We start from the raw sequence: 27,196 nt of genomic DNA, 5'->3' as shown, positions 1-27,196 counted from the left end.
TCGATCTGGTTACGCTCTGTTTCGCTGGGGAGCCATCTGTGGGAAGATTGCAATGACTGGGATGTTTCCTCTTGATTCTCACGACCCGAATGCTCTTTGGCGCACTGCATGTAGACTAGGGAGGTTATTCAAAAAGTATACCATGCATGACCTGGCTAGTAATGCGATGCTGAGCCCTGAAAAGAGTTGTGGCAAATATGTCTCGCTTCTTTTTTTTTTTTTTTTTTTTTTTTTTTTTTCCCACCATTTGGCTCTCGGTGTTTTGGGCGGGGCGCCCGCCGGCCTTGCGGGACCCAGAAAAATCAACCCAGAAAACTCAACAACGTATCCTGATAGTATGACCGCATTTGAATGCAAGGTATTTGATTCCGTTCTATCAATCCTTGCAGCTTTCCTCATAAATCTTACAAGTCTTCTTTTCTCCGTTTTATTTTCCTCTTCTCCTTCTCTCTGTTTTGCGCCGTCTATTTCTCTCTAGAATTATTAAGCCGATGGTGGTTGTGGACGGTTACAATATCTAAGGACTACAAGACAAAGCTTATTTGGTCCCCCGAGATAAGCCAGTGGGGTCCAGCAGGCAGAACCCCAGGAACCCTCCCACAGACAAGACCTCGCCGCCCAAAAGACAGCCAGTGACTCTGCCTCGTTAAAAGGGGGGTTCAAGGTCCCACTCTTCATCAAAAGGCGAACCATCACGGGGGGCACAAATCCATCTCCACCTTTGATTGGATTACTCGCCGCATGAGGCATGAACAAGACGGAGACGCAGAGATTCGACTTATTTTTCGACCTCCCCCCGGAAATCCGCGAGCACATCCTCTCGTACATTTGCCTCTTTCCCGGCGGGGTCCTGGTCGGCGGCGGGGTGAACGTCCCCGTTGCTGCTGCTGCTGCTGCTGCTGCTGCGGGGGCGTCTCGTGATGAAAGTTTTGCCGACGAGAACGATGACGACGGCGATGGCGATGGCGATGGCGATGGGCAAGGCCAAGAGGCGGCTAACCCCCCGGTAAACTTGTTCCTCGCCTCACCTTTTTTCTACCGCGAGGCGGGGGATCTATACTACGGGCGGAACGTGTTCCACTTAGATTTCGGGGGTGCCTCGTCATCATCTTCTTCTTCTTCGAGGACGGCAAACCCGTCTGGTGCTTGGGGGCGGCGGCGGAATATAAGGCGGTGGCAGCGGCAGCAGCAGCGGGAAGAACGAGAAGAACGGGATAATGAAAGTAATAGGGGAAGCGGCGGCATGGGAAAGAAGCGGAAGTGGGGCGGGTCGGTGGTCATGAGGCTGCTTACCGACGCCGAGGCGGCGGGGGCCAGGGGAAGGATCAGGAGCGTCGTGTGCTACATTGCGCGGTTTGGGGCGCTGGCGATGGGGCATTTGGTACCCGCGCTGGCTGGCATGGTGTTGGGCGGCGGGTTGAAGAGAGTGAGGATTGATGTGCGGGAAGGAGTGAAGGGTGGTAGGCAACAGGGGCTGTTGAGAGTGGGGGACGAGCAGAGGGCCAGGAATTTGGATCTGGCTGGGAATCCGGCGTTGAAGTCGTTGCTGGTGTTATTGACGGATCCGGATATTGAGACGGGAGAGCTGAGAGTTTCGCAGCGCTTCCATACGCAATTTTGGTGTCAATTTCACCGTGAGGCAGGATGTGCGATGTCGACGGGTCACGCCAGCGACGGGGCGGATGAGGGCCATGAAGGGGACTTTCTCGACGTGGATATCCACAAGCTCGTACAGGCTCTGGGCCAGGGGGTAGAGTTCAGGATCAAGAAGGTCGGCAATGGTTGATTTCCTCCCAAAAATTACACGGCAGGTATCGTGAAAGATTGATGGACGTGCCAAGCGTCCACAAGCTTCCCAAGACCAGCCTCGGCATGGGAAAAATGGCCAATTGGCGGACAGCCGCTGCCGGTTGTTTGCGCCAAGACGGCACCTGATGGCGATCAAGATCTGCCAAGAAGACAAGGCCTCTGCGGAAGTGGGACGGTTTCTCCTTTATCCATTCAAGACTCTGGGTTTTATCGGATTTTGATGGTGCACAAAGATGCGCTTTTGCGAATGCACATATCGTCAGCGACTTGTGTTACACAAGAAACCGAGGCGACTTTGATTCGACACATTAGTTCGACGTGAGTCTGCGAGGCCGAGAGCAGGAAACCGTGTGGAGAGGTTGATGTTGGTGCGACAACACCTTCTCGCCTCCTATGTATCATTCTTTTTCTTTCTCCATTTTCTTTTCTCCTTCTTTCTCTTGTTTCTGCCTTGTTTCCGTTGTTTTGGCTTTACCATGTCTTCCCCTACCGACTTCAACCACCACATTTCTCCCCCCGTCCGTAATATACAATTTAAGCCTTCCTCCTATCCAGACCAAGCACGCCATCTCTTGCGCCCTGCTCCCTTCCGCCGTCTGCCGCCTTGGCCTGCATGCTAGGCACTTCCATCCCACAAGGTGTTGTCGATCGGCCAATTTCACAACTCTAGAAAACAGAAACGGGACAGGCGGCTCCGTGTCTTGGCTTTCGGCATAGCCGAGCGGCCTTGATGGAGTTCAATGCTGCTGCGAAGGATGAAGCTTAACCTTTCTCACCCACACTCTTTCTTCGAAGCCTTCAACCGCGTACGTAAAGTGTGAAGTGACCCCCGCAGATCTAGTCGTCTCACATGCATAAGTCTCCGCACTTTCCCCAGAATACATGGGTGGCATCTGCGCGCGTATTGGTGCATCCAAGCAAAGAGGGAAGCACCGAACCAACAGGCGAGCAGCCGCCAGTGACCGATCCACCGGATGTGGGATGATGCCACCAACGATACGTCTGCTCGACCAGCACACCACCATGCAATATCATGTACGCTAGAGTCTCGGGGAGACACATCTTGATTCCGCTATCTCCAGTCAAGCTTTCCCCTCTTCGCGCAACCGTCGTGTAACCACAAACCGGGATCCTTGTCCGTCATCCGTCTCTTTCCCCACCATCACCAAGCCAATTCTAGCAGAAAATTCATACATAGCTTTTTCGGAGGGGGTTGAACAGGCGAAATGAGATGAACTCAAACACGTTCTCGTCCTATTGCCCCGCCCTCTGATGGCGTTTACCATGTTTAGGGGACAACGGGTTAGGATAAGAAAAAGAAAGAAAAAAAAAAGAAAGAAAGGAAAGGGGAAGAAAAAAAAGCCTGAGAAACCATGGTTTTGGCATCGTATCATGATGATGATAAGACATGAGAGAATGAAAAGTAGGAAAATAAAAAGTCGTCGGTCGGCGGCAGCCGGCGGGCGGATGCTTGCTTACTCGACGGCGACTTCGTGGAAGTCCTCCTTGTGGTCATCCTGGTGCTCGCCCCAATGGACGGGGCCGAGCTTAAGGAAGCGGAACCGGTTCTTGGACGCGTCGCTGCTGAGACTCGAGGTGCGGCGCTTCATCGTGTCGGCGCTAACGCCATCTTGCTTCGGAACCTCGGCGAGAGCCTCGGCCGTGAGAGGTTGCGGAACCCTCTGCGTACGAGGGTAGGAATCCGACGTCTTGGGTGCCAGTGACAAGAATGTGGAGGGCCGACGCTGGGTGACCCGCAAGGGGAATTCGACAGTCTGCTCGCTCAGTTGGCGGAGCTCCTGCGGGGTGGGTGCCGACATTGTGTTGAGGATGACGGGTGCGGTTTCACACTCGTTGTTCAAATTCTTCGCTGAGCTTCGGCGAGGGGCAGTATCAGAGACGACTGCTCGGCGGGCGTGATCTGGTGAGAAAGAAGATAGCAGGAACAGAAGAAACCTGGTGGAGTGTGTGTGAGAGGGGGGGGGTCGTTTGCCCTTATATGCTCTGGGGATTGCTATACCCCACGCTCCCGACGCTTATCCTGCCTCCCCCCTGCCCTCTCTGTGCTCCGCAAAGCTGCTCACATGAGGATTTTCGCAAATCACCCCCCGGCCGCACGCACCCCGTTTCACGGCGGCGTATGAGCAGAGGGCAGCGGGCCCCGCCTGCCATGATTGGATTTAACTACCGAGACGAACCCCAGCATTCTCGGCGACTGGCGGCAACACGTGCGCTCGCAATTGGCCTGAGCCGAGACGAGAGGGGAAGATGGGGAAAGAAGCAGGACAGACTCGTAATGCCTTCGCTATCCGCACTCCGCAACATGCGACGCACCTCAGGGGGGAAAGCGCGTGCGAAAATAGGCGGGATACGCGGTCAAAGGGCTCAGTTCATGGTGGCATCATGTCGGCAAACGACGAGATAGACTTTGATACAACAAATATTTGAAGATGTGGAGCTGCGAGCGCGACAGAGCCGCGTGCCTGGTTCTCATCCCGGGACGGAGTCGTGACGTCGGGGCCTCGGGCGACCGTTGATTGGATCCCCGGCAACCGGGCGAAGATATCTCGGAGCGATCGCAGCTGTCAGTCGATCCCCAATGCCGCCATCCAAGGAGCTGGGTGCGGGGCGCGGGGCACCCTAGAAAATGCCCCTCAGTCTTCTGCATCCGCACCACGGTCGCTCGGGCGCTGCATATTCGCTGACGATGGGACTGGCTAATACAGCCAAGCATCCAACGACGTGCTGCCACCGCACCCTGGCCAAGTGCTCAGCTTGCCTGTCGATTGTTGCGATGGTCTGTCCTTGCGTTCTAGACACTGCAGCTAACCGCTGTGGCATCACCTTGAACACGCATGAGTGGTTCGCTGTCGTCGCCTGATCCCGACGGTGGCATGACCAACAATAGCAGGCGCGGAGATGCACCAAATCAATTGGTCCTCTGGTTAAGCTTCAAAGTACAACTCAGCTCAGCTCAGCCCAGAAGAGGTAAGGATACGATGGCAACATGTTGAACTTTCCGAACCGCACAGAATGAACGGAGCCGGTAGTTAAGATGGCTGGCCGGAGGAGCAAAACATACAGTTTGCGAAGCATGGCCAATGACTCTCTATATGCTACTGTCATCCATCGCAAGCATGTTGTTGCGTAATAGGCGGCTGTGCGCTGCGACATCCTCCATAGGGGCCTCAATCCTTTTCATCGAACTGGGCCGATATCTTGCTTACCAGTTCCGCCAATCCCTACAGCAGCGTAGTTTGACCGGCTGTTGGCCAATAACAGTACACGTGACGACCAACTTGCCGTCTGAAGCTACATTCACACCTCGGTATGCTGCCGAAATATGTATGTAGAAGAAAGTAAGTCAACATAGGGGTCTGTACCACAGTCTCCTGGGTGACCTAGAGGCCACTTGCTCTGCCAACCCTTCCTGGGGGAAGTTGGGTACATGAGAAGACGCCGACCCCTTCCCCTCGACGTCGACCGAGGTCCCATCGGAGATGAAATGCGGGATGAAACTTCCGCGAAAGAACCGCTCTTCCCACAGGATGGGGTTGTACCGTGATCGATTGCGGGGACTCCCTATCAATCAGACTAGAGCTTCTGTATCTGCTCGCTATTGACGCACACGGCCTAGGCCGGTCTCCCGCCATGTCTGTATGTATGATCAAAACCATGCACGGGACACGCAGGTGAAGACGCGTATACCAAGCCACTCACTAACCAAGCCCCTTGTCGAATGGAAACTGGAAGTCTCCTGATAACCACCGTAGCCTTGTTTGTCCGCTCGAGGGGCCGAACGGTAGTTTTCCGGGCCATCGACCGCGTCAACAAGGGAAAACGCGAGAACCCGGCTGCTCGATGACGGGTTACAAGAGCAGTAATGTCCATGACAGATTATCCAACATCCGCGACTGCGGTATCCGTCCCGCTTTGCCTCCACATGAAAGCAGGGTGTCACTATCGCTGCTAGAGAGAATATAAATAGGGCCCACTTACCAGCTCTATAGTCCTGATATGCTACCGTTCAGGCCGGTCGAAACGGGCGGTTGTCATCATCATCACAACGAAGCCGCGAGAAACGCCGATATAACTGCAATCTAATCATCCTGACCACGCCAGTTCCTCCTTCAACCGCCTCTGAAGCGACACTTGACCGGGTCTCGAGCAGATATTTTAGGCAGTGCCGTGCCCAGGCGAGGTCAACGGTCTACTGGCCTGGTCCTCCAATCAAGCTAAGCAAAGGACCCATTGAAATGGCGAACGAAACCAGTTGGCGATGTCCAGCAGAGACCCTACGCCACGGCGTGCACCACCCAACAGGTTAAACGGGCTTTGACAGCGCCATTGCCCCTTTTTCCTGTGACGCCATTCGGGTTAGACCAGGATGCAGATGAGGGCTAAGGGGCGGGAGAATTACCATCGTGCTAGTATTCCAGCCTATCACAATTCGGCTTTGGCCTCATGAGCGCAGTGTTTCAGATCGGCGAGGTCGCATGGCCCTGACCGGAAACAAAGCCTTCGAGAAATAGGGAGAAGATGAACTGCGAGTGCGCCACCTTCGGTTAGGCAGGTGATGGGGGCACTTCACCGGCTCTGGTGTTTAGGTCCCGGCAACCCCGCTGCTGCTCTGGGCTGTGTCGAGGACGCCGGCCGAAAATCCCGGCCTAGGGAGTTCTTGGATGCGTACCCGGGAGGATACTATAGAACGAGGTGGCCGCATGGGGGGCCGCACGAGGCTTTCTCGAGCCGCGCACTAAGTTTAGCAAGTTCGGTGTCTTGTGGGCCACCAAAGCCGCAAAGTTGAAGAGAACTGGCGTGCATAGCGATTAAAGAGTATATAGCGATGGAGATATTGAGTACCGGTGGCAGGTGGTGAAGATACAAAACTCAGCTAAGTAAACTTGGCTGTTTTCCGGGTTGAAGTTGAGGTTAGGCCTTAGCACCACCTGTGACGGTATGCCAGACAGGGGTTGTACATAAGTGTGCCTTCCCGCCGAGCCGGCTGCAGGTGGGGAGAGCAGCGAGGATGCACGATGTACAGGATCGGCAGGCCAAAACGAGAACCTGGTCGTTAATTGGCCTACAGAGAGGCTCCCTGGTGCGGTTTTCTTTTTTATTTATTTATTTATTTATTTTTTTTTTTTTTGTTTTGGTCTTGGTGAGGGCTTCCAGAATCGTTACACTCCTTTTGCTTTGCGCTCCATTTTGTGTACTTGCCAAACCTAGAACGTCCATTGAGGTCAATTGGTCAGCCGCATGCCGGGTAGGCAGAACACACGTCGATCTCGGCACCGAGCTCCGGGCAAACGCTAGTTCTTTGCAACTCCTAGCCGGCTTGCCGCATCTTCGGTTCCTGCACCACCCGTCCAGCCCGGAATTGCGACTTCCCCAGCTGTTGTTTCCAGCAACACTATGCTATTTTCACGCTGGATCTTGGTTGGTATTCTGCGGCCTACTTGTCCTTTGCTGACCTGGGACGGCGCCCCTGGACTTGGGGGTTGTTGCGTCGTCTGATGGATCTACGATCAAAGTTGCGTGGCCCCTGATATGCAACCTTCCCATCCGCACCAAACCTTTACATCTGCGCCTTGCAAGACGACGCCGTAACTGCAGCTACTCCTTGGTTGCAGGAATTCATCCGGCCCCTTGGGTATCCACGACGGTGTCCACGATGGTGTCCACCCTCCCTCTCCCCTCCACCAATAAACACATCATGACGCCTGGGCATGCCCTTGGGTCTCTGTTCTCGTTCCAATATGTCACGAGGGGATTACCTCTAAACTCTTTCTGTCTGTCAATTCCGACAGAACCGGGAAGTCTCCGGTTCCCTCCTCTGCCAAGTACCTCTTCTTGTTCACCGGCGTCTCATTTCAACGCATGAAAGACTTCGCCCCTGATGCCTAGTTGCAATGACCCATTGTTCGTTACGTCTCGTTACACTCACCAACGGACCGCTGCGGACACCCAGGTGTGAACCATACCCCCGGTTCCTACTGTCTCTGTTTCTTCCGTTTCCCCCTCATCCTGGCAATGTCTTGGTCCTTCAGTCCCCCTGCGGAGCACCGACAAGGGAAGTATACATCATCGCAGCCCACAAACCGACCAGACCATCGTTCGGCTATTCCTGCGGCCGGAGATGAAGGTCGCCATCGCACCCCCCGTCTCTGCCAATGCCGAAGTTCTTGTACCTGTCATACCGGCAGATGGCACAGGGGGGTGGTCCCTTCTCGCACTGTTGGTGTTAGTGGTTGAGGGTCCAACGCTGGGGGCTCAGGCGGAAAGCTCTGGTGACATGATAGGCCTGGGTAGGCTTTCTCCCACACCCTTACTTACCCCTTGCCGCATGCCGCTCTCAGATGGGCCCACACGTACCAGCCATAGGGGTACTAGTTCGCAACTGCACTAAAAAGATGAGGAAGGTACTCTGGGCGTAGGTATACGCGGCTGTACATGTGTTCCTGTGCCGGATTGTTACATTCCTCGATCGAGGTCCTCCCGGCGAGGACCACGGCCGTTGATCAACCAACGGCTCTCAACCCAACTCGGTCAGTTTCGCCGCATCTACCTAGTGATCATGAAGCCACCAACAGACATTGTCCAAGAGTCATACAGGGAACTCTCGAGCCATCACTGGACCGGCAAGGCCTCGGCAAAGCAGGGAACCAACACCAGGCTACGACTGAAGGGTGGGCAACCCATCACGAAGAAACGTGTATAAAGGGGGCCATCGATTCCCATCTGGACCTCCAAATCTTCACCACCCCCCCATCACCAAACACAACCTGAACTGCATTCTCAGTCTCTCCAGACAACCACGCGACTCACTGTCTATTGCGCTTCCGATCGTCAGGACATTCACAAAGACTCTCCTACGCACGCCTTCGCCGAAAACCACCCTACAGCCCACAATGTGCACCATTTACACCTTCATCTATGAGTGCGGCCACTCCAAGCAGGAGGTTGTCCAGGACGCGGAATGCCGGGCGGCTGGATACTGTGTGAAAAACCCTCCCAGATACGTCACGCACGAGAATGCCGGCAACTGCGACATGTGCCGATCCCATGGGACGAGCAGGAGCAGGTACTACTAGTAGATATCCGGTACTGCCCATCATTGTTGCGCCGTGCGGGATGATTCTTCTAACATGGTTTTCAAGAGAGCCACAGCTCGCGATCCGATAACCCACTTTTTCATTTCGACCGTTTGAGCCTTCCTGCTCCCCCCGGAAGCGGGTTCGCACACGAACACATACCCAGCAGTGACATCCGGCGGTCGATAGCAAAAGGGGAGAAGAAAAAGCGAAGATTTTGTAGACAGTGATAGACCATTACGATTACATGCTGTGTTTTGAGGCTGTTGTTTGCGGAGATGGGGCCGCCATGGGCGGGCGAGAAACCAGGTTTGCCAGTGCTGGACAGGACTCTCCTTTTCGCTGACTCTTGTGTTTACCCCAAAGGTTGGGACTGTGTGCCGGCTTGTATGCGGGCGGTGATTTCCTTTCTTGGTGTGCGTTTTTGAATAGTATACGAGGCTGCTAGTGTGTTACATAGTTCTGCGAGATACATTGTTCTTCGCAAAGCGCTGAAATCTTTCTCAATTGCACTCTCTCACTCGCCTGCTCTCTCAGAGTCCCGCAACAATGTTGCTAAACGGGCCATCTGCGCTTGAGATATTGGCCTTACCCGCGCGGCTCGGTTTTGCCGTGGAACTGACAGCTTTGACAGTGTTGGCAACGTTGACAGTATTGACAGCATTGATAATGTTGACAACTCCGACAAGACAGCCGGGACGTATAACTTGATCGCCTCTCTCGTCGGGGACGGAACTGTTTCCGGTGAACGGAATCGTGTTTAGTGCAGCACAGTGGTTCTTCGCCTCTGGGACCCGTTTACACTGTCGTGACGGTCGGCCGAAATTCGGAGACATGCCCGCTCCTAGCCACCATCCTCCACGGCAAGCGAAGTGCTGTGGCCGCAAGAGATGCAGCAGTGCCTTGTCACATGAGTGATATTTCTAGGTGAAAGCAGCCTGTGGCCCGTGCGGCGGGTCCTGATGCCCCGAAACGGGAAGGAATCCCAACCCTGTCCGGAAGCTTGTCGCCCTAGGAGTGGGTCTCCAAGCCAGGTCGGGGGAGCAGGGCTTGGCTGGCCTGGGGCGACCACACGCCCATCATCGCTTGTTGGTTTCTTTCTTTTCTATCGGTTTGGGCCGTTCCGGCTCGCCGCATGGCTGCGCCGCACTCTTAGAACATAGATCTTCTTCCGCCAGTTAACTGAGATCCGAGCGTCGAGTCCTTCGGAAGCACTTCAGGATTTCGGGTAAATAATGACACGATCACCTCCCAACACTCCCAACACGCAGCCAACAAAAACCCGCCCGCCGACATATCTTAGCAGAGAATACCAGTAGAATAGGGGGCGCGCCGCCACAGTCCAAAACTGGCAAAACACGCCGTCTCCGCGCGGTCCGGCAGAATGGCGTATTTCCGTGTGATCAGATGGGGTGAACTTGCAGATCCCATCATAGCCAGTTCCCCCTTGCATTGTGGCACAATGTGCGATTGACGCGTGTTGGTTCTGCCCTCGCGGCCCTCGCGGCTGCGATTGGACGCCCCGCCAATGGAATCCGCCTGTTGGAGGCGGCAAGTCGAGAGGCGTCAACATGTGAACCCGTGAAGGCTTGGCCTGCCTTGAACTTTAACACTTGATGATGTATGTATGGGGATTGCCGGGGACCTCGATCGCACTCTCATGGGGTGGCTCGAGAATCCGGGCATCTTACCGTTCCTCTTTCCTTCCGCGCCCATCTGTCCAGGTGTGTTTACGCCTGGGCTCGTCCTGGTGATACCTAACGGTTGCGTGTAACATGGAATTCGATGTAACGCAACTGCCTGTAGCAGCCGTGGTAGCACGAATTTACCACTGGGGCTTTGGGGCCAAGGTACTCAGGCAGCGGGAAGAAAGACACCTTCCCACTCTACACTACGTATACTTGTACTACATTGGCATCTGAAACCCCCCAAACACATGGCCACGTCGTTGACGCAATCGGTGGCTTGCGCAAGACACGAGGCTGGCTTTCGGTGAGACCCGAAATACTTGGCAGCACGGAATAGTACTAGAGCGTCAGGAATGTCAAGACCATAAGCCAAGGAAAAAGGAATAGAGAGACAGCCTTGACCAACAGATAGACAACATCGCTCGGCGCACTGTCGTCTTTGTCACAGTGACGCGACTCTCGAACCCCCTGAATTTGTCAACAGCCGCAAAGAAGCATCTCGCAAAATTCTTCATGCTCGCCGTGGACCAACAGAGCGCGGCTCTTCCGTGGGGCTTGCAATCTCGGCCTATCGCCCTACACCTACACCCGAAGGCAACGCACAGGCTATCCGGGGTTAAGCGACGAGCCTCGCCATCGCAGAGCTCTGACTGGATCACCGGAAGATTGACGCCGGTCGACCTCGATTCTTAAGCGCAGGCGACTGGGATATCATGGTCAGCAGCAGCCAATTGGGCTCTGAGAAAGTCACAAGAACCCGTCCGGGTGCGTGATCGGCTCGTGCACGAGTCCCAACGGGGAAGCACACATCGTCTCATTGCCCGCATGCGAGGCAGGTGTGTGGAGGGTCCCACCTGGCAGTCGTCGGGTAACGTTGTCCACTTGGAGAGGCCGTTTCCGAAAATCTCGTTCGAATCCTACAGCTTCCCCTAATGCCGCTTCTCATCGCCTGTCACCAACATCATGGCTTTTTAAGCAGGGGGGTGGAGGAGGACTCGGCGCTCGGCATCATCCCGTATGGAGCCGGCGGGCATTGTACCGGAGCCGGTGGGACTTGCAGGCCGCAACACGATGGAAGTATCTGATGTACTGCCGGGTGATGCGCTACATCAGAGTACAATCCTCGTCTCGGTAAGATTATGACACTTTTCCCGCAGTGCGGTCGGTCGGTCGTCCCACTTCAGTGCAGAACTTTCGTTCACATACGTCAATCGAAATATGGTTACGTGTAGGTTTTGGTGCCCCATGTCTTCGCACAGCCACCGCACTGAAGCAGAAGACGAGCGAGGTCCGGACCCGACAGTCTGGTAACCTGGTCCGTGCGTAACCAGGGTCAGTGACGCACAAGCAGATTTGCGTACGGACCTCTGCAAGAATTGTTAAGACATCTCGACTCGTCTGAACTTGCGGCGGCGGGGGTGGCCGGGCCCGGATCAGAGAACCACGCTCGCACTGTGACCGACACCATCCCTGATGCACCCAAAGCCACGGAAATTGTTAGTCAACAACACGCAACCACATGGCTTCGAGAGCGCAACACCATGATCGACGCCATCGGAGATGACCGGCAGCCTCAGTCGTGCCCAGATCGAAGTCGTCTCGTTCATTCATCTTTTCCCCCTCGTTTGGCGTTTTCTCGCGGCATCCCGAAGGACCTCGGAGAGGCTGTGAACGGCGTACTGGGCCTCTGTGGATGCGGCCACCGTGACAACGCCCAAGGCTGAGCCTTAGGGAAAGCATTTTCAAACACCCACCCTCGAGCCGTGCTCGCTCCCTGCCTCTGCATTGAGCCTCCATCCCCAGACGAGTTCATCAGCCTCGACCGACCAACCCCACCCGTGGAAGGCGCCAAGATCTGTTGTCGTACTGGTGGGACGGGCCTCAGAGGGTGGTAAATCCGAGGTGGTTTCCCGCGTCCCGGGACCATGATGGGGGTGCATGAATCTAAACCGACTAGAGCAGTGAAATGACTGGACAATTTCCGGCCTGCATATCACGCCTCATCGCCTCGTCCGGACGATCACCGCTTCGGAGAGGCCCAGAAAACTTCTAGGCTCCACCGTGCGTGATGACCCCGTTCCCCCTCATGATCGTGTCAACCGCGGAATCCGCCCAATCAACCCTGGCACCAAGACCTATGTTGTATATTATGATGCAGCCGGGGAGAAAGAGCAGGGAAACAGGGTAAAGCCGTCCCCGGCCCCCTGCCCAGGCAAGTCCGCATGTGCATCATCATAATCATCATCATCATCCCGTTATCCTCGGAAAACAACAAATCAGAATCCGTCAACGGGCTAGGATCTCCTCGACAGCAGACAGGCCCACGCTACTCCTATCTTCTGACCTTATTTGTCGGTTCGAGCAGCCCCCGACCACTTAGACAGCCGAACGGACGAAGCAAGGCATGATGTCCAAATCCTGCCTTAAACCCACAGCACGCTACACCAGGACCGGGGACCCTCCAGTAGGTCACGCCAATAGAGTGACGTTGATCGAGGCCCTTCATTTTTTCTGTCTCTCAAACAAGAACGATATCAGCACCCGCGCACTTCAACACACCGACACAAGCACATGATACGTCCCGAACCATCAAGGATTGGATTCATTATTGATGTCTTGATTCATCCCGCTCCCCGCCGCACTCGTCAGCCCAAAATCATCCCTCATCAGACGTGCAATGTCAGATGTCAGTTGCCATTGATTCAGACTACCTGACTGACCGACTGACCGACTGACTGACCGAGAAACTGTAGTGGTTACAAACACGACAAATTACACAGCCCCCTTGCCCTTCATATTCACATACGCCCGGTTCTCCCATCGGCCCATTCATCCATCCATCCACCCATCTACCGTGGCAGCAGCCGCAAACAGCCATGACCAATCTGAATGTCTCAGTCTAAGTTATAGGGGGGATTTGAGGCAAGGGAACAGAAAACCCGTTCAGGCAAAATGCATCTCTAAGGGGGGCCGGCCACACTCCTCTCTCTTCTTCCTTGCTGTCCCCGTCCTTGCGGTGGCGCTCTCCTATACCAAACTAGTAGAGTGAGAAGCAACCGATGGAGAGGGAAAAAAAAAAAAAAAAAAATTCAGAACAAAAAGATGTCAATCGCTCCCCTTGTATGTTCTCGAACTGAAATAGTAAACGCCTCGGAGACTCCGCGGCATTCCCTTTGTAACGCTCTCTTCCAAGGAAACGCAGCTTCAGCCCCACGTCATATCGCCTCAAAACGTTACCGGCCGCCTTGACGTAGAATGAACTCAGATCAATTCAATCAATCATTCGTCGGAGAGGTAGGTGAGCTAAAGATGGCAAAAGTCAGCTAAAGGCTCCATAGCATACCATAGCGGAGATGCTTACTACTGGTCACCCCCGCTTCCCGACGGGCCTCGGCCCGGAGTTCTCGGCGAAAATGAAGGCGACGTCGGCGAGTAGCCAGGGCTAGTCGGGGACATCTGCTGTCCTGGCGACCGCTGGAACGACGGGCTGGTCGGCGAATAGGCGTCCGGTGACGTGGGCGACCAGGTCGGCGACGCAGGTGAGTAAGACGGTGAAGTGGCATGCAGATTCGGCGACGCAGGGCTGTAGCTCGGGCTCGTAGGGGAGTATGACGGTGAAGTCGGTGAGTTGAACTGCGCCGGAGACGTGGGAGAGTAATGCCTGGTCGCGGCTGGCGATGCGGGCGAGTAGCTGGGTGACGTCGGGCTGTAGTTGGGGCTCGTCGGGCTTCCAGGCCGTAGCATCGGTGAGGTCGGCGAGAATGAGGGCGACGAGGGGCTGAACTGCGGGCTCGACGCGTACCGACTCCCGGCATCAATGAGGGGCGATGTGGGCGAATACCCGGCCGGCGACGATGGTGAGTAACCGCCATAGCTAAATGGCGAAGTCGGCGAGGTGGAGAAGGGGCTGGTAGCGCGCGGGCTCGTAGCGTAGGGATTGACAGTGTTAGAGCCAAAGCCACCGCCATACTCGGTTGTGAAGCCGCTCGGGCTGTCGGAGCCCGCACCCTGGATGGGCGAGAAGTTGCCCATGGTTGGAGAATAGCTGCCCAGATAGCCATTGTCTGCCATTGGCGAGCCGGTATCGTAGGGCGTCGCCGCGCCCTCGAGCTGCGTTCCCTTGATCGTCATACCAGGCATCAGACCCATACGTGAGTTGTCCGAGATGACCGTCTCGAGCATCTTGGGATCAAGGAGCACATCAAAGTGGCCGGTGCCCATAGGAGCCATCTGTCCCAACATCACGTTCTCGGAAATTCCACGGCAGTCATCGAGCTCACCAACGGCTGCCGCCTCAAGGAGAATCTCCACAGTCTCTTCGAAGGAGCAGCGCATGAGAGCGCCCGTGTCAGCGCGGTTAATGCCATGGCGTGTAACGGCGGCAATACTACCGCGGTACGTCATGACATCAACGAGAAGTGCCAAGTGACGATGATTGACATAAGAACCATCGAATGCCAGCACCTGGGTCAACTCCTGCATGAGAGCAGCCCGAGCGGCCTCGATACCAAACACATCCACGATTTGATACAAGTCGTTTGTGGATGTGCGCTTGGTGTCGACGCCGTCAATGGTTAAGACTTCTCTCAGAGCCGTACCTTGCGTGTCGAGATACCACTCCTGGCACTCCAGCTTCTCCTTGTTGGCCGCCTGAGAGCCATCTGCAAGCTCAACCAGTTTGGTGCCCTTGTTCAAAAAGGCGCGCTCGATGCCGGCTACGCCGCGGAGGGTGCACGAATCGAGGAGATGCTTCTCGAGCCGCTTCAGCATCACATCGTCCTCGATGATCTTGTTGCCGTCTTCGTCCTTGTCGTCGGCTTCGCGGATGACGCGGACGCGAATTACCATCTCTTCTGCATTGTTGTCACTGTAAATGACAGCAAGGTCCCCTTCGTATTCGTTCTTGATGCTGAGCGCAACATCGTCAACCCGAAGTCCCTTATCGAGCATCTTTTGTCGATCCAGCGTGATTCTCAGGAGCCACCGGGATTGCTTGTCGATGGAATCTTGAGGTGAGTCGATTAGGAAGTATGACTCGACCATATCATAATCCTCAGGAATGGTCGTAGCGGTTATTTCCGGATCGTAATAGATCTCCGTGACCGCTGTGACCGAACGAAGTGAAGTATGCTCGACCGCATTGCGCAGCTTCTTGGCGTCCTCCTGGGTCGCGTTCGCGGAATCAAGGTAGACAACCATGGATGGCGTCTTGATGTCCTTTGCCACGTTGAGAATTTCCTTGAGACGGGGAACACCGAGCGTGACGTTTTTGGACGACACACCGGCAAAGTGGAATGTGTTCAGCGTCATCTGTGTCGCCGGTTCACCGATTGACTGGGCGGCCAGCACTCCAACCATTTCTCCTGGGGCGACCATTGACCGAGACCACCGGTTCTCCAGCTCGCCCAGGACATGGTCAAAGGCCAGCTTGTTGAGCCTCTGTTCAACAGCGAGACGCTTGAAAGCCAAGCGTGACCGCAGCTGGATCTTGAACAAGATGGTCGAGTTGTAGTCAGCTTCCTGCGAGATTGGATCGTTGCCGCGAACGGCGATCATCCGGGCAAGCAAAGCTTGAACGGCAGGAATCACGTCCTTGGGCGTGAGGTCGCTACGCTGTGAGTCGTCAACCTTGAAGAGCTTCTTGGCAGTCTCGATGATACGAGCAATATTAAGCGGAAGCTGCATGTTATCCTCGGCCAGCTTCCGGCGGTTGATCTGCCGCACCAGTTGGCGATCGGCCAATAGCTGCTCGTACTCTTGATCCAGGAGTTGTTGCACCGTCGGGTCGCTGACCATCTCCTTGCCGTATTCCAAGGCCTCGAGCGCGGAACCCGAATTGGATTCGTCCATGACGTCAAGACGGAACCGCTTGTCAAAGGCACTATTCGACATGTTCATGTGGTCCACGCGCTGCTTCTCAATTGCGATACCGTCCAGGCCGTCCTCACCATAGATGAACTGAATGATGTCGCCGAGCGAGTTCCGCACTGTGCCATCGTAGTGAGCCTCTGCATCTTCAAGCGCCTTGACGAGACGGCGCTGGATGTAACCAGTCTCGGCCGTCTTGACGGCAGTATCAATCAGACCCTCTCTACCAGCCATGGCATGGAAGAAGAACTCGGAGGGAGTCAAGCCACGAAGGTACGAGTTTTCGACGAAGCCACGAGCCTCGGGAGAATAGTCGTCCTTTGTGAAATGTGGGAGCGTACGGTACTTGAAGCCGAATGGGATGCGCTTTCCTTCGACGATCTGCTGCCCGACCAAGGCAGTCATCTGCGAGATGTTGATCGAAGACCCCTTGGATCCGGAGCGTGCCATTGTGACGGCGTTGTTGAGATCCTTGAGACTCTTCTCCGTCGTTGTGCCGGCTTTGTCACGGGCGGTGTTAAGCGCCGTCGAGACTTTGTTCTCGAAGGTCTCACGGATATTCATGCCGGGAAGGGCTTCAAGTTCGTTGTTGGTGGCTTGCACGGTCAGGCGGCGCACTTCTTCCTTCTCATCATCGATGTGCTTCTGGACAAGCTCAATGGTTGCGGCATCGGGAATGGTGTCGCCAATGCCAATGCTATGTCCGTTATGCAGAAGCCAGTAGTTGACCACCCGCTGGCAGCCGTTAAGGAAATCCATGGCGCCCTGGGGACCAAGTTCGTTGTAGCAGAGGTGGACAATGCCACCACCCGCGGCGCCGACGCTCTTCTTGGAAAGCAAGCCAAACATCAGCTCTCCTTGTTGAATCAGAAGGCCATCATCCTTGAATGGATGGTTCTTGTCTTTCTGATCCGAGCTCATGTGAATGTTGATGATGTTGGGGATGATCATGCCAATGATCTGCTTGCCCGTCCACCGGGGCCGAGGTTTGAAGATTGCCGGAAGAGGGATGACCCCATCCCACTCGGGCACCCAGAGCATGATGTTCATCACCTCTTCCTTGGTGAGGAACACATCACGCCGGCAGAGCTTGTAAACGCCAGCCAACGTGTCCTGGACGATACCCATGAGAGGGCCGTTTCTCTGCGGCGATACGATGTTGAGCGGAACCATACACAGCTCCTTGACCTCGGCACGCGTCTCCTCAGTCTGAGGTACGTGCAAGTTCATCTCATCACCGTCGAAATCGGCGTTGTAAGGAGATGTGACAGACAGGTTAAGGCGGAACGTGGAATAAGGCATCACGCGGACCCTATGACCCATCATGGACTCCTTGTGCAGAGACGGTTGCCGATTGAAGATAATGTAATCTCCATCGACTAGGTGGCGTTCGACCTTCCAGCCATACTCGAGCTGAATTGAGCCCGCACGTTTATGGTGGCGAAGGTCGACACGAGTGCCGTCCGAGCGGATGATGTACTTGGCACCGGGATGCTCATTCGGGCCGTTTTGTACGTACTGGGTGAGCTTGGCGATGTTGTAGGGCGTGACCGTTTCGGGGTAGGTCAAGGTGCGGGCGATGCTGCGCGGCACGCCGACCTCGTCCAAAGAGATGTTGGCATCTCCAGTGATGACCGTACGAGCGGAGAAGTCGACACGTTTTCCCATCAAGTTGCCCCGCAGACGGCCCTCCTTTCCCTTGAGACGGGCACGGATGGCCTTGACGGGCCGCCCGCTCTTCTGCAACGCCTGCGGCTGACCAGCAATGTCATTGTCCATGTAGGTGGCCACATGGTACTGAAGGAGGTTTTCGAAATCCGTGATGATGTGTTGCGGCGAGCCTTCGGAAATCGCCTGTCGGACGTTGCCGTTGGCGCGGATGATGTCACCAAGCTTGTATGTCAAGTCATCCTCGTTCCGCAAGCCGGTTCCGGTGCCATCCATAGAGATACTAGGACGCACGGGAGGAGGAGGGACCGGGAGAACCGTAATGATCATCCACTCGGGCCGGGCTTGTGAGATGTTAAGGCCAATGTCAACCATCTCGTCATCGGCCATGCGGCGGAAAATATTGAGAGCCATCTCGGGCGTGATGATTTTCTTTTCCTTTGTCTTGACGCCATCTTCATCCTTGGCCTCCACTGTGCCCCAGAGAGTGAGGGCTTGCTGGCGGATGGTCGGTTGAGAGTTGCCGCAGCCGCCGTGGCCGCCGGCTGGCGCCTCTCCGGAGTCGCCGTTAGGATTGAACTCGCCATCGTCGGCTCCCTTGGGGGCTTCGTTGTCGCATTTCTTCTTGCTCTTGCAGATATCCCAGACACGCTTGAACCGAACCTTGGGGTCCCGGATCTTCATGGCAGCGGCATACTGCGGGTCAGACTGGTCAAGGGTCAGCATCAACCACACAAACACACTACCCGTTGGGGTAGGGTGCACTAACTCTATCAGCCAACACCTTGCTACAGTTATGGCAAACGATTTCGAGTAGCTTCTTTGTGCGCTTGATGAAGCCGGGGTGGAAAACGGGCCGAGCCAACTCGATGTGGCCGAAGTGGCCAGGACACTCGGACATGTTCTCGGTACAAGTCTTGCACTTGAACTGCCTGTCGACAGAGCCGAGAAGAGGATCGTTGAGACCGCCATCGCGGAGCTTCGTTCGGGTCTCGTCCATGGTCTCGGGATAGAGAATATGGGCTACGCTCATGGCCTTGATCTCCTCTGGAGAGAGGAGGCCAAACTGGATCTCCTTGATTGTCCGGAGCGGCGCGCTCGAATGCGCGAAGATTAGGTTCGCCATTTTTGATGCAGACGTAATGCAAAGAAATGCTACACGGAAAAGCAGAGATGGCAAAAGTTGCGGGAAAGAGCAGCGGCTGGTGCTGCTGGCGGGTTCAAGCGAATGTCGCGATAGCGCGGCGCGCGGTACCGTACGCCAGAGAAGGAGAAATCTAGGCGAAAAAAGCGGCTGATATTACTGCGAGCTCGAAGGAAACTTTGATAAGGGAACGCGTGAGACGGGGTTTGGTGATGGTTGATTGATGGCCTCCTCCACTTCGCTGTCAGGCCAGCCGGCCCCGAAGGAGCGATCGTCAAGACCCTGCTGCCTCCAGTCTGGTCAGAACTCGAGAAGAAAATGGGTAACTCGAAGATCGCAATCGGCACTCGATATCCTTGTCGGGAACGCGCAGGCGACAAGAATGCTGGATTTCGGACGCGATTTGCGATGCCCGCAAGGAAGTTGTTGGGGGATGGTTTTGTAACGAAGGCGGATGGCGTCGCCGAGACCTGAAAAGTTCGACTTGACAAAGCAACGCGGGAGAGAGGCGCAGGCTAGTCCCACTTTGGAAACGACCCACTGTTAAACAAAGCAACGATTGCACGGGCAAGTTACAATAAGCGACTTCTCCCCGCACACCTTGCTGCTATTGGCCTCGAGTACCGGCTCGGTATTCACCCTGGCCTTTTCCATTCAATACTAGGCTGGTTTGCTCTCTGGCGGTGGATTCCATGCGTCCTCAACTCAACTCAGACGTCCTCATAGTAGTTTGGCGAACCGCAACAGAGTTTCACCATGCGAACCCAACCCCGCCGAGAGCCACCGCTTGTGGCGAGTTCGGAAGTATGGCACCATGCATTTTAGCACAACAATACGTCATGTATCGAACTACATGAATTTAGTTGTTCTATGTTGCCTATTTCTTTTTCCCTCGGCCTCGTCCAGTGCCACCCGCTCTCTTTCCAGGTCCTTTATCTTCGCCCGTGGCTTCGCCGTCATCCGGGTCCCCCGGGCTCTTCCTCCGCAGCGTCCCAAGCGACACGTTCACGAATTCTTCCTCGCTATCCGACTCGCCTAGGTTGAAGAGGATGGGCATCCGGAATGCATCTACATCCTCCTCCAGCCCACCGCCGTTAGCCACAGTCAACACATCAACATCCTCGTCCTCCTGATCCAGCCGCCGTTTCTGGATCTCCTCTTGCGGGTGGATATCGAACTCATCCTCTTTCTCGATGTACTCCACATTTTCTTCCACTTCAACAAAATCTGGTGCAAGTGCCGACCACCTTTGCGGGCTGGTGACGGACCAAATATTAATTCTGCCCGTCTCGAGACCGCATGCAGCCAGCAGAGCCCTGTGCGGATGCCATTCGATGACGCCTTGCTCCTCTTTCGGGCCCTCTAGCATGCGCACCAGACTCCCGTGTCCGCGCTCCCAGATGTATAGTTCGTGATTATTGTAGGTTGATGCCGCTACGTATTCGCCCGAGGCGCTAAAGGCTACGTGGTTCCACGATAACCTATTGACCACGTCCTGGAACTTGTGTTCGAGTGGTATCTGAATCGTGTCCGGGTCAAGATCTGCTGCAGAAAGGTTCGGTACGTGGAACGTCCGTATGATGCGGTCCTGGGCATTCACCAGGAGCTCTTTGCCAGACTCTGTAAGCCGTAGCGTGGTAACGATGCCGCTCGCTATCTTTTCAGAGTAAATAATTTCGCGCGTCTTTGCGTCAATGATATTGAGGCGTCCTTTAGTCGTCCCAGCGAGCAGATGGTCGCCGGCTGCCGTATAGATTATGGCTGTCGTCATGTGTTTTGCATCCTCCTTGGCTTGCTTCTCTTTCAGCGCAGCATCGGTCTCTGTGTGTGGTCGTTTCGGGACGGAGGGGAGGATATATCGAACGTCGGCTGGTTCGGTGATGTCGACGAGCATCGGTTGATCCTCAAATAGGGCTGCAGCAAACTGGTGACTGCAAGGCGTCAGCCCACATGCTCCCCAAGCATGGCTACTTGGGTAGAACAGACTGATTCCACGGATGGAGCTCGGCGCCGTAGACTGGCGCACGGAAGCGCACCTCGCGATGTCTCTTCCCGTCCTGCAGGTCCCATAGAATTGCCTTCCACCCCTGGCATGCCGAGAGCAAATACCGGCCGCATCGAGACCAACTTAAGGACGTGATGTTCTTAGAATGTCCCCTAAGCTTGCGCGCTACACCCATGGTCTCCAGGTCCCATATTACAACAGTGCCGTCAACGCGGCCCGAGGCGAGGAAGTCGCCCTTGCGGTTGAAGCGCACGCATGTTGAGTGCCCGGACCTTATGGTGTTTGTGATATGTTCGGGGTAGTCCTGGAGAAGGTAGTCATCGGAGAGAAGAAGATTCATTGCCGCGTCGGAATGTCTGGCGCGGAGATTAACTCTTGATGGTTGTTTGCACGGCACGCGCAGTCGATAAGAAGAATTGAGTTTAAGGCGCGGCAAGGCTGCAGTAAAGCCCCGCCGAGCCGCTTCACTGGGGTGGTTGAAATGCCTGGGGTGACAGGGGTCTCAGCGGCAGATCCTCCCGCGAGACAGTGGGATGGATGCCAAGCACATACCTCCCAGGGCAGCCGAGCGCATGTAGCATGCGGGGTCTCAGTCTTGAATCTCTCGTACCTTCACCAGCTTCTGGTCAACAGGTACCCTGAGGCTCAGCTGTGACAATTAACAGCATAAAGGAGGGACGCTCGACATTTCTACAACATGGCCAACTCCAAGTAAGATGAGTGCGGTCTAGCCCAATATATATTATCGCTAATTTGGGCCCAAGATTCGAATATGTGAAGCAATTCGAACAGCCTGACAATCTCCTCCCCAACACTTGGGTTGTGGTGAGAATTGACGGGCGGGGCTTCACAAAGTACGCCCTCTATTCTGTACCTTTTTCTTGAGATAGAGATGGCCTTGTCTGATCACGGGACAGGTTCGCAACCAAATATGGGTTTGAGAAGCCAAACGACAAGCGGGCTCTTGACCTCATGAATGCAGCTGCCAGGGCAGTCATGGCCGAGCTACCCGACATCACCATCGCATATGGGGTCAGCGATGAATACAGGCATGTCCTGCCCATTCCCAAAGCCTAATTTGGCTAACACATCAATTTAGCTTCGTCTTCCACAAGACATGTGTTCTCTTCGAACGGCGATCCAGGTGTGCTTGGTTGGCAATTCTTTATCCCGAATACCACAACTGAGTCATCGCAGCAAATTAGTCTCGACGATCGTATCTACCTTTACGGCGTACTATGTACACTACTGGTCGACTTACTTCCCAGACACTCCATTGTCCCCACCGTTGCCCAGCTTCGACGGTCGAGCAGTATGCTACCCCAGCGTGCAGAACCTGCGAGATTACATGAGTTGGAGACAGGTAGATTGTAAATACTGAATCTCGGATTACGCTATGTGTCGATGCAGTCCTAATATGTTAGGCCATATCAACAATCTCTACAACACGGCTTTCTGGGCCCTCATTCAGTTGGGAGGTCTGGGAACCACTGAAGCCGAGAAAACCCTCAAGGTGAGGTTCTCTTACCGACCAAGCCACTTTACGCTTCTAACTCGAGAAATACAGGGGACATATGCCGCCGACAAGAACGAGATCCTTTTTTCAAAGTTCAGCATCAACTACAACAACGAGCCCGAAATGTATAAGAAGGGGAGCGTTGTCTTCCGAGACGTGGGTTTCCTGAGCTGCCTCTGCCATGACTCTCCACGGCAGCTAACTCACGTCGCTAGTACGAGCTGGTGGAACCTGGTACACACAACGCCGCCGCTGAAGCCGACAATGTGGCGGAGCCGGTTCAGCAATCAAAGACACAGACTGAAAACGACAAGAAGCGACGCGCAAAGGCACGAATCGTGGTGGAACACCTTGACATTATCAAGGATGACTTCTGGGACCGCCGGCCGTGGCTGCTATCAAACAAGCCGGGCAAGATCCCAAAGGAGCCTTGAATATCGATTTGAGTAGGCAGCAATAGCCCACCCACCCCTGTCGCATGGCAGTTTTGCCGTGACCGCGGGCCTGCCTTTTGCGGAAGGGGCCTCATGCCCCGACGTCCCCACGAAGTCGCGTAGAATTGCGCCAACGTAGGAGCTACTATCCAGTAGCACTAGCGGCTTCAGGCCTCTGGATATCCACACATCACGACCTCGGCTTGCCGCTCGTGGCGCAAGACCTGAGAGAACAGAATACCCGAAATCCAGTTCGAGCCTTTTCATCCCTCACCCGGCTTCTGCAACGCAGCCTCCTCCCGTTTCCTCCTCTTAGCCTCCTCCCGTTTCCTCTTCTTAGCCTCCTTTCGCGCCCGCCTTTCCATCCTCCTTGCCCGTCTTTCCTCCTTGGTCTCGTTGGCCTTCCTCGCCCTCTTCAGCTCCTTTTTTGCCACCTTCTCAGCGGCCTTCCGCGCCGCCTCTGCCTCGGCAGCCTTTCGCGCGGCCCTTTCTGCCTTGCGCAACCTCCTCGCCGCCCTCCTCGCCTGTCTCTCCGCTTTTGTCTCGCCCCTCCTCTCTCTTGCCGAGACGGAAGCCTCGCTGTCCTCGGAGCTCGCGGGCGTAGCGTCGGTCGACTCTCCCGTTGCGCTCTCGACGTCGAGAGTGCCCTCGAGCATGCCGCCCCGCACAAACGACGCGTACAGCCCGCTCGCGCCCGTGTATTTCCCGGTCGGCTGGGTGCTGGCGATGACGTCCAGCTTACCCTGTGTTACCGACTGCACCACGGCGCCCTTCTTGGACGTGTCGAGGCCCTTGAGCTTCTGGTCGAAGGCATGCAGCCACCATTGGTCACTCGTGTAGTGCTGCTTCTGGCCGATGCCGCGGCCGTCGGTGTTGCGCGAGAGGAGGATGGGCTTGGCGAGGCCGATGTTGTTGTTGGTGGGATGGAGGGAGAAGCCTTTGCCCCGCCAGCCCTGAGATTTGAGAAGGGCGGCTGCATCCATGGCAGGCTACTTGGGGCTGGCTACCGGGTTAATACTGAGTGTTCTGGTTTTGTCATAAATTCAATTGCGGCATTCTTCCGAGAGGGAGACGCATCGTGGGACCTGACGGCCTCTGCGTGGGAGGTGGATGTCGGTTTTTTTTTGGTTCAAGATACGGAGTAAATTTTGGGCCTTACTGTGGGTCTCAGCGGGATGTGCATGGGGAGTGTGTCTTATGTAATACAGCCAAAGTCAGATCCGGCCCACTCTTTTTAACCTTTTAACTCGTTCCAACAGCAAATTGTGTGAACATCTCTGCTCTATAAGTGTAGGGGTTGGCGATGCTTCACAACCAAAAATTCTCAATACCGCCAAATGTTTTGCCACCACTTGGGGGATACATTGTCCTAAGTCGTTCTTTGATTCGATTAAGCCGTTTTTCTGATGATGCCCAGACATCCAAGCGGATGCAAGAGAGTGAACAAGCTAGATCATAACGCGTGTTTCTAAGATGATGCCACTAACTCGGGGGAAATCCCGTACCATGGGCAACAGAAGTGCTGATGTAGTCTAGGTACACAGAAAGAAATCACTATGCGAGGGGTGCCACAGAGGCTAAGGTGACGCCGTCTGCATAAGGTTGATGTTTGCCTAAAGACCGGCTGGTGCCTCGATGATTCTCCAATCGAGTTCGTTGATAACCGCCTTAACCATCCCCTTGATCGACTTCCAGCTGAGGTTTGGATACGTCAACGCTAGGGTGACATTGTCGTTCAGAGCACTGTCCCAGAACTCGGCCGATCCGATGCTGCGTGTCCAATAGGCCAACCTCGGGTTTGCGCGGAGGGCTGAGAAAGCCAAATACGAAATCGTGTTCCGCGTTGCGGATACAAGGAATTGCGTGACCTTGAACGCGGTGACCGCGAGTCTCAGGACGACTATGGCTACTTCGATAAGGAAGAGAAGCACGCTTCGCGCCACCCACCTCGCAAACTGGAGCAGTCCGGCTATGGGGATCCAGAAAGGTCGAGCGATCGTGGGGTTGCGCTCTATTAGGAAGTAACCAAACCCCAACCAGGCTGCGATGGCTGCGACGTAGCGTAGATCACCGACGAACATCCAGATGCGGTGTCGTTTGTTGCTTCGTATCCACTCGTCTAAAGTTGGGTGGTCTTCGCTCTGCTCAGCCGGCTGGTCGATTCGGCCAGAGTAATAGATGCATTGGGCTTTGAGGAGAGTGGTGATATGCTGGCCTTCGGCGGCTCCGCTTATTTGGTCGACCTGGCCTGCTGTCGCGAAGCGCTGAAGCATGGGCCAGACGACGATTTGGACTTTGCCCATGCGGGACGGGGCCCTCCAGGAGGTGGACGCAGGATCACCGACGGCATTTTGCTCGTCAGCTTGGCCCGTGACGAAGTTCCAAGCGGCCTTGATCCTGTTCAAAGCTGTTATGATCGAGGCCTCTCCGCGGTCTATGAGAGCCAAAGGGGTGGAACGCTCTGCTTCCTTCGATTTGCTAAGCCCCCTCCTGTACCTCTTTTCGGCGGCTTTATCATCCCTATCAGTCCTGGATTTCGACAGGTTATAGATAGCGTCATCGACATGTTGCTGGTCCGTATCCCACACCTCCCCAAGGAACGGTGATGAGAACCGAAAGATGTCGTGGGACCAGCGGATGGCGATGGACATTAATGCTGCCTCGGACACGATAGCGTGCAGGTCTTGGTGGATACTTTGCAGCGATTTAGCCCGACTCTCAGGGAAGTGCTTGTCCATAAGGCGGATGAGAGGCAGCAGCAACGTCGTGAGCTGTAGGGTAAGCTGGTCAACGCAGGGCCAAAAGTTGGGCGTCAGGATGGCGTCTGCCATGATGGCGCGGACAGTTTGACAGCGTAGCTCGGTGCGTTCATATCCTGCGTGCCGAGAGAGTAAGTAAAACGATGAGCAGTTTTCTAGGAGTCAAGCGATAAAAGCGACACTCACCCTCCATATCAAGCGTACATCTATCCTGGGCCTCCAGCATCCTTTTTTGATCCTCCTCCGCCCCGAACAGCAACTCATCAAAGACACACATCTCCAACACCTTCCCAATCACCCCGGTAACAAGATACCTCCTATGCTTCTCCATCTTCAGCAGCGCATCCCACCCTCCGGCATGATTATCCTGCTTCGCAACCCTCTGAGCATACCACCGAAACTGCTTCGAGAAGCCTCCTTCCAACCAGACCCTCTCCCTTGACGAACCCCTCGTGGGGACGATGTCCTTATACCCAAAGTACTCCCGCGCAAACGCCCCGGCTCGCACGTACAAGTGCGAGTACAGCATCTCAAACCACGTACTCTCCAGCTCCTCGCCCGCCCCGCTCGGCCACCGCTCAATCTCAAACCCCACCCTCGTAGGCCGCCACCCGCCCCTGTCCAACTCGTCCAGCGTGCGTTCCGGCCAACGCGGCCCGGGCCGCGCCCAGTCCCATGGCAGCGGGAAGGGCGCCAGCGCGGAAAGCCACCACCACCGATGCCACGTCCACGGCGGAGTGGAGAGGTACGCGAAGGCTCCTGGACGTTCGGGTCCTTCGCCCCGTCCACCTCCTCCTTCCTCTCCTTCTCCTCCGTTAGGACGGGGAGGAATGGGCCGCGGCGCGGGGCGTAAAAGGCTGTCGCGGATGCCGAGGCGTCTGACGCGGCTTTCGTGCTGGGGGTCGGGCGGGACGGGTCGGTAGGAGCCGCCGGGGGGCACCCAGGGGCGTTTGCTGCTGCTGCTGCTGCTGCGGCTGGTGCTGGGTTTCGGGCGAGAATCGCGTTCATAGCCGGCGGGGCTGATGCGGCGGGTGAAGTTAGGGTTGTAGCCGTAGCCGTCTTCGAAGGCGCCGCCGCGGAGGCGGAGGTGGTCAGTGGAGAAGGTGTCGGGGTCCATTGTGCTCTTGATTAACTGAGGTCTGGGACGAGGTGTTGGTCTTTTGGTATGCGTTGTTGGCTACTTAGGCGGAATACCTCTAACACGCACCTGA

The 27,196-nt window shown here is 55.4% G+C and overlaps 7 protein-coding genes across 7 annotated transcripts; 2 read left to right on the top strand and 5 right to left on the bottom strand.

The window, feature by feature from the left end:
• Nucleotides 1-748: 748 nt before the first annotated feature.
• On the top strand, nucleotides 749-1,786 carry MFIFM68171_00472 (uncharacterized protein; the record flags this gene model as incomplete). Its single annotated transcript, XM_071055894.1, has 1 exon — nucleotides 749-1,786. One exon carries the CDS (start codon nucleotides 749-751, stop codon nucleotides 1,784-1,786), a length of 1,038 nt encoding a protein of 345 aa, XP_070911995.1.
• Nucleotides 1,787-3,284: 1,498 nt separating this feature from the next.
• MFIFM68171_00471 (uncharacterized protein) lies at nucleotides 3,285-3,629 on the bottom strand (the record flags this gene model as incomplete). The annotated part of the gene is made up of 1 exon (XM_071055893.1): nucleotides 3,285-3,629. The coding sequence occupies one exon, from the start codon at nucleotides 3,627-3,629 to the stop codon at nucleotides 3,285-3,287; it is 345 nt and encodes a 114-aa protein (XP_070911994.1).
• Nucleotides 3,630-13,866: 10,237 nt separating this feature from the next.
• RPO21 (DNA-directed RNA polymerase II subunit RPB1) lies at nucleotides 13,867-19,253 on the bottom strand (the record flags this gene model as incomplete). Its single annotated transcript, XM_071055892.1, has 3 exons — nucleotides 13,867-13,894; nucleotides 13,953-18,835; nucleotides 18,897-19,253. 3 exons carry the CDS (start codon nucleotides 19,251-19,253, stop codon nucleotides 13,867-13,869), a joined length of 5,268 nt encoding a protein of 1,755 aa, XP_070911993.1.
• Nucleotides 19,254-20,148: 895 nt separating this feature from the next.
• Nucleotides 20,149-21,616, bottom strand: SWD1 (chromatin binding protein; the record flags this gene model as incomplete). Its single annotated transcript, XM_071055891.1, has 2 exons — nucleotides 20,149-21,202; nucleotides 21,258-21,616. 2 exons carry the CDS (start codon nucleotides 21,614-21,616, stop codon nucleotides 20,149-20,151), a joined length of 1,413 nt encoding a protein of 470 aa, XP_070911992.1.
• A 357-nt stretch (nucleotides 21,617-21,973) lies between these two features.
• THG1 (tRNA-His guanylyltransferase) lies at nucleotides 21,974-23,226 on the top strand (the record flags this gene model as incomplete). The annotated part of the gene is made up of 8 exons (XM_071055890.1): nucleotides 21,974-21,987; nucleotides 22,041-22,130; nucleotides 22,194-22,325; nucleotides 22,376-22,420; nucleotides 22,474-22,646; nucleotides 22,701-22,789; nucleotides 22,844-22,948; nucleotides 23,008-23,226. 8 exons carry the CDS (start codon nucleotides 21,974-21,976, stop codon nucleotides 23,224-23,226), a joined length of 867 nt encoding a protein of 288 aa, XP_070911991.1.
• Nucleotides 23,227-23,489: 263 nt separating this feature from the next.
• On the bottom strand, nucleotides 23,490-24,209 carry MFIFM68171_00467 (DNA-directed RNA polymerase II subunit RPB1; the record flags this gene model as incomplete). Its single annotated transcript, XM_071055889.1, has 1 exon — nucleotides 23,490-24,209. One exon carries the CDS (start codon nucleotides 24,207-24,209, stop codon nucleotides 23,490-23,492), a length of 720 nt encoding a protein of 239 aa, XP_070911990.1.
• A 630-nt stretch (nucleotides 24,210-24,839) lies between these two features.
• On the bottom strand, nucleotides 24,840-27,102 carry MFIFM68171_00466 (uncharacterized protein; the record flags this gene model as incomplete). Its single annotated transcript, XM_071055888.1, has 2 exons — nucleotides 24,840-26,101; nucleotides 26,172-27,102. 2 exons carry the CDS (start codon nucleotides 27,100-27,102, stop codon nucleotides 24,840-24,842), a joined length of 2,193 nt encoding a protein of 730 aa, XP_070911989.1.
• Between the last annotated feature and the right edge of the window lie 94 nt (nucleotides 27,103-27,196).

Source organism: Madurella fahalii, assembly GCF_045866475.1.
Source record: "Madurella fahalii IFM 68171 DNA, scaffold_1, whole genome shotgun sequence".
NCBI lineage: Eukaryota > Fungi > Ascomycota > Sordariomycetes > Sordariales > Madurella > Madurella fahalii.
The sequence above is the reverse complement of the archived record's forward strand: the minus strand, read 5'-3'. Positions and strand labels throughout refer to the sequence as shown.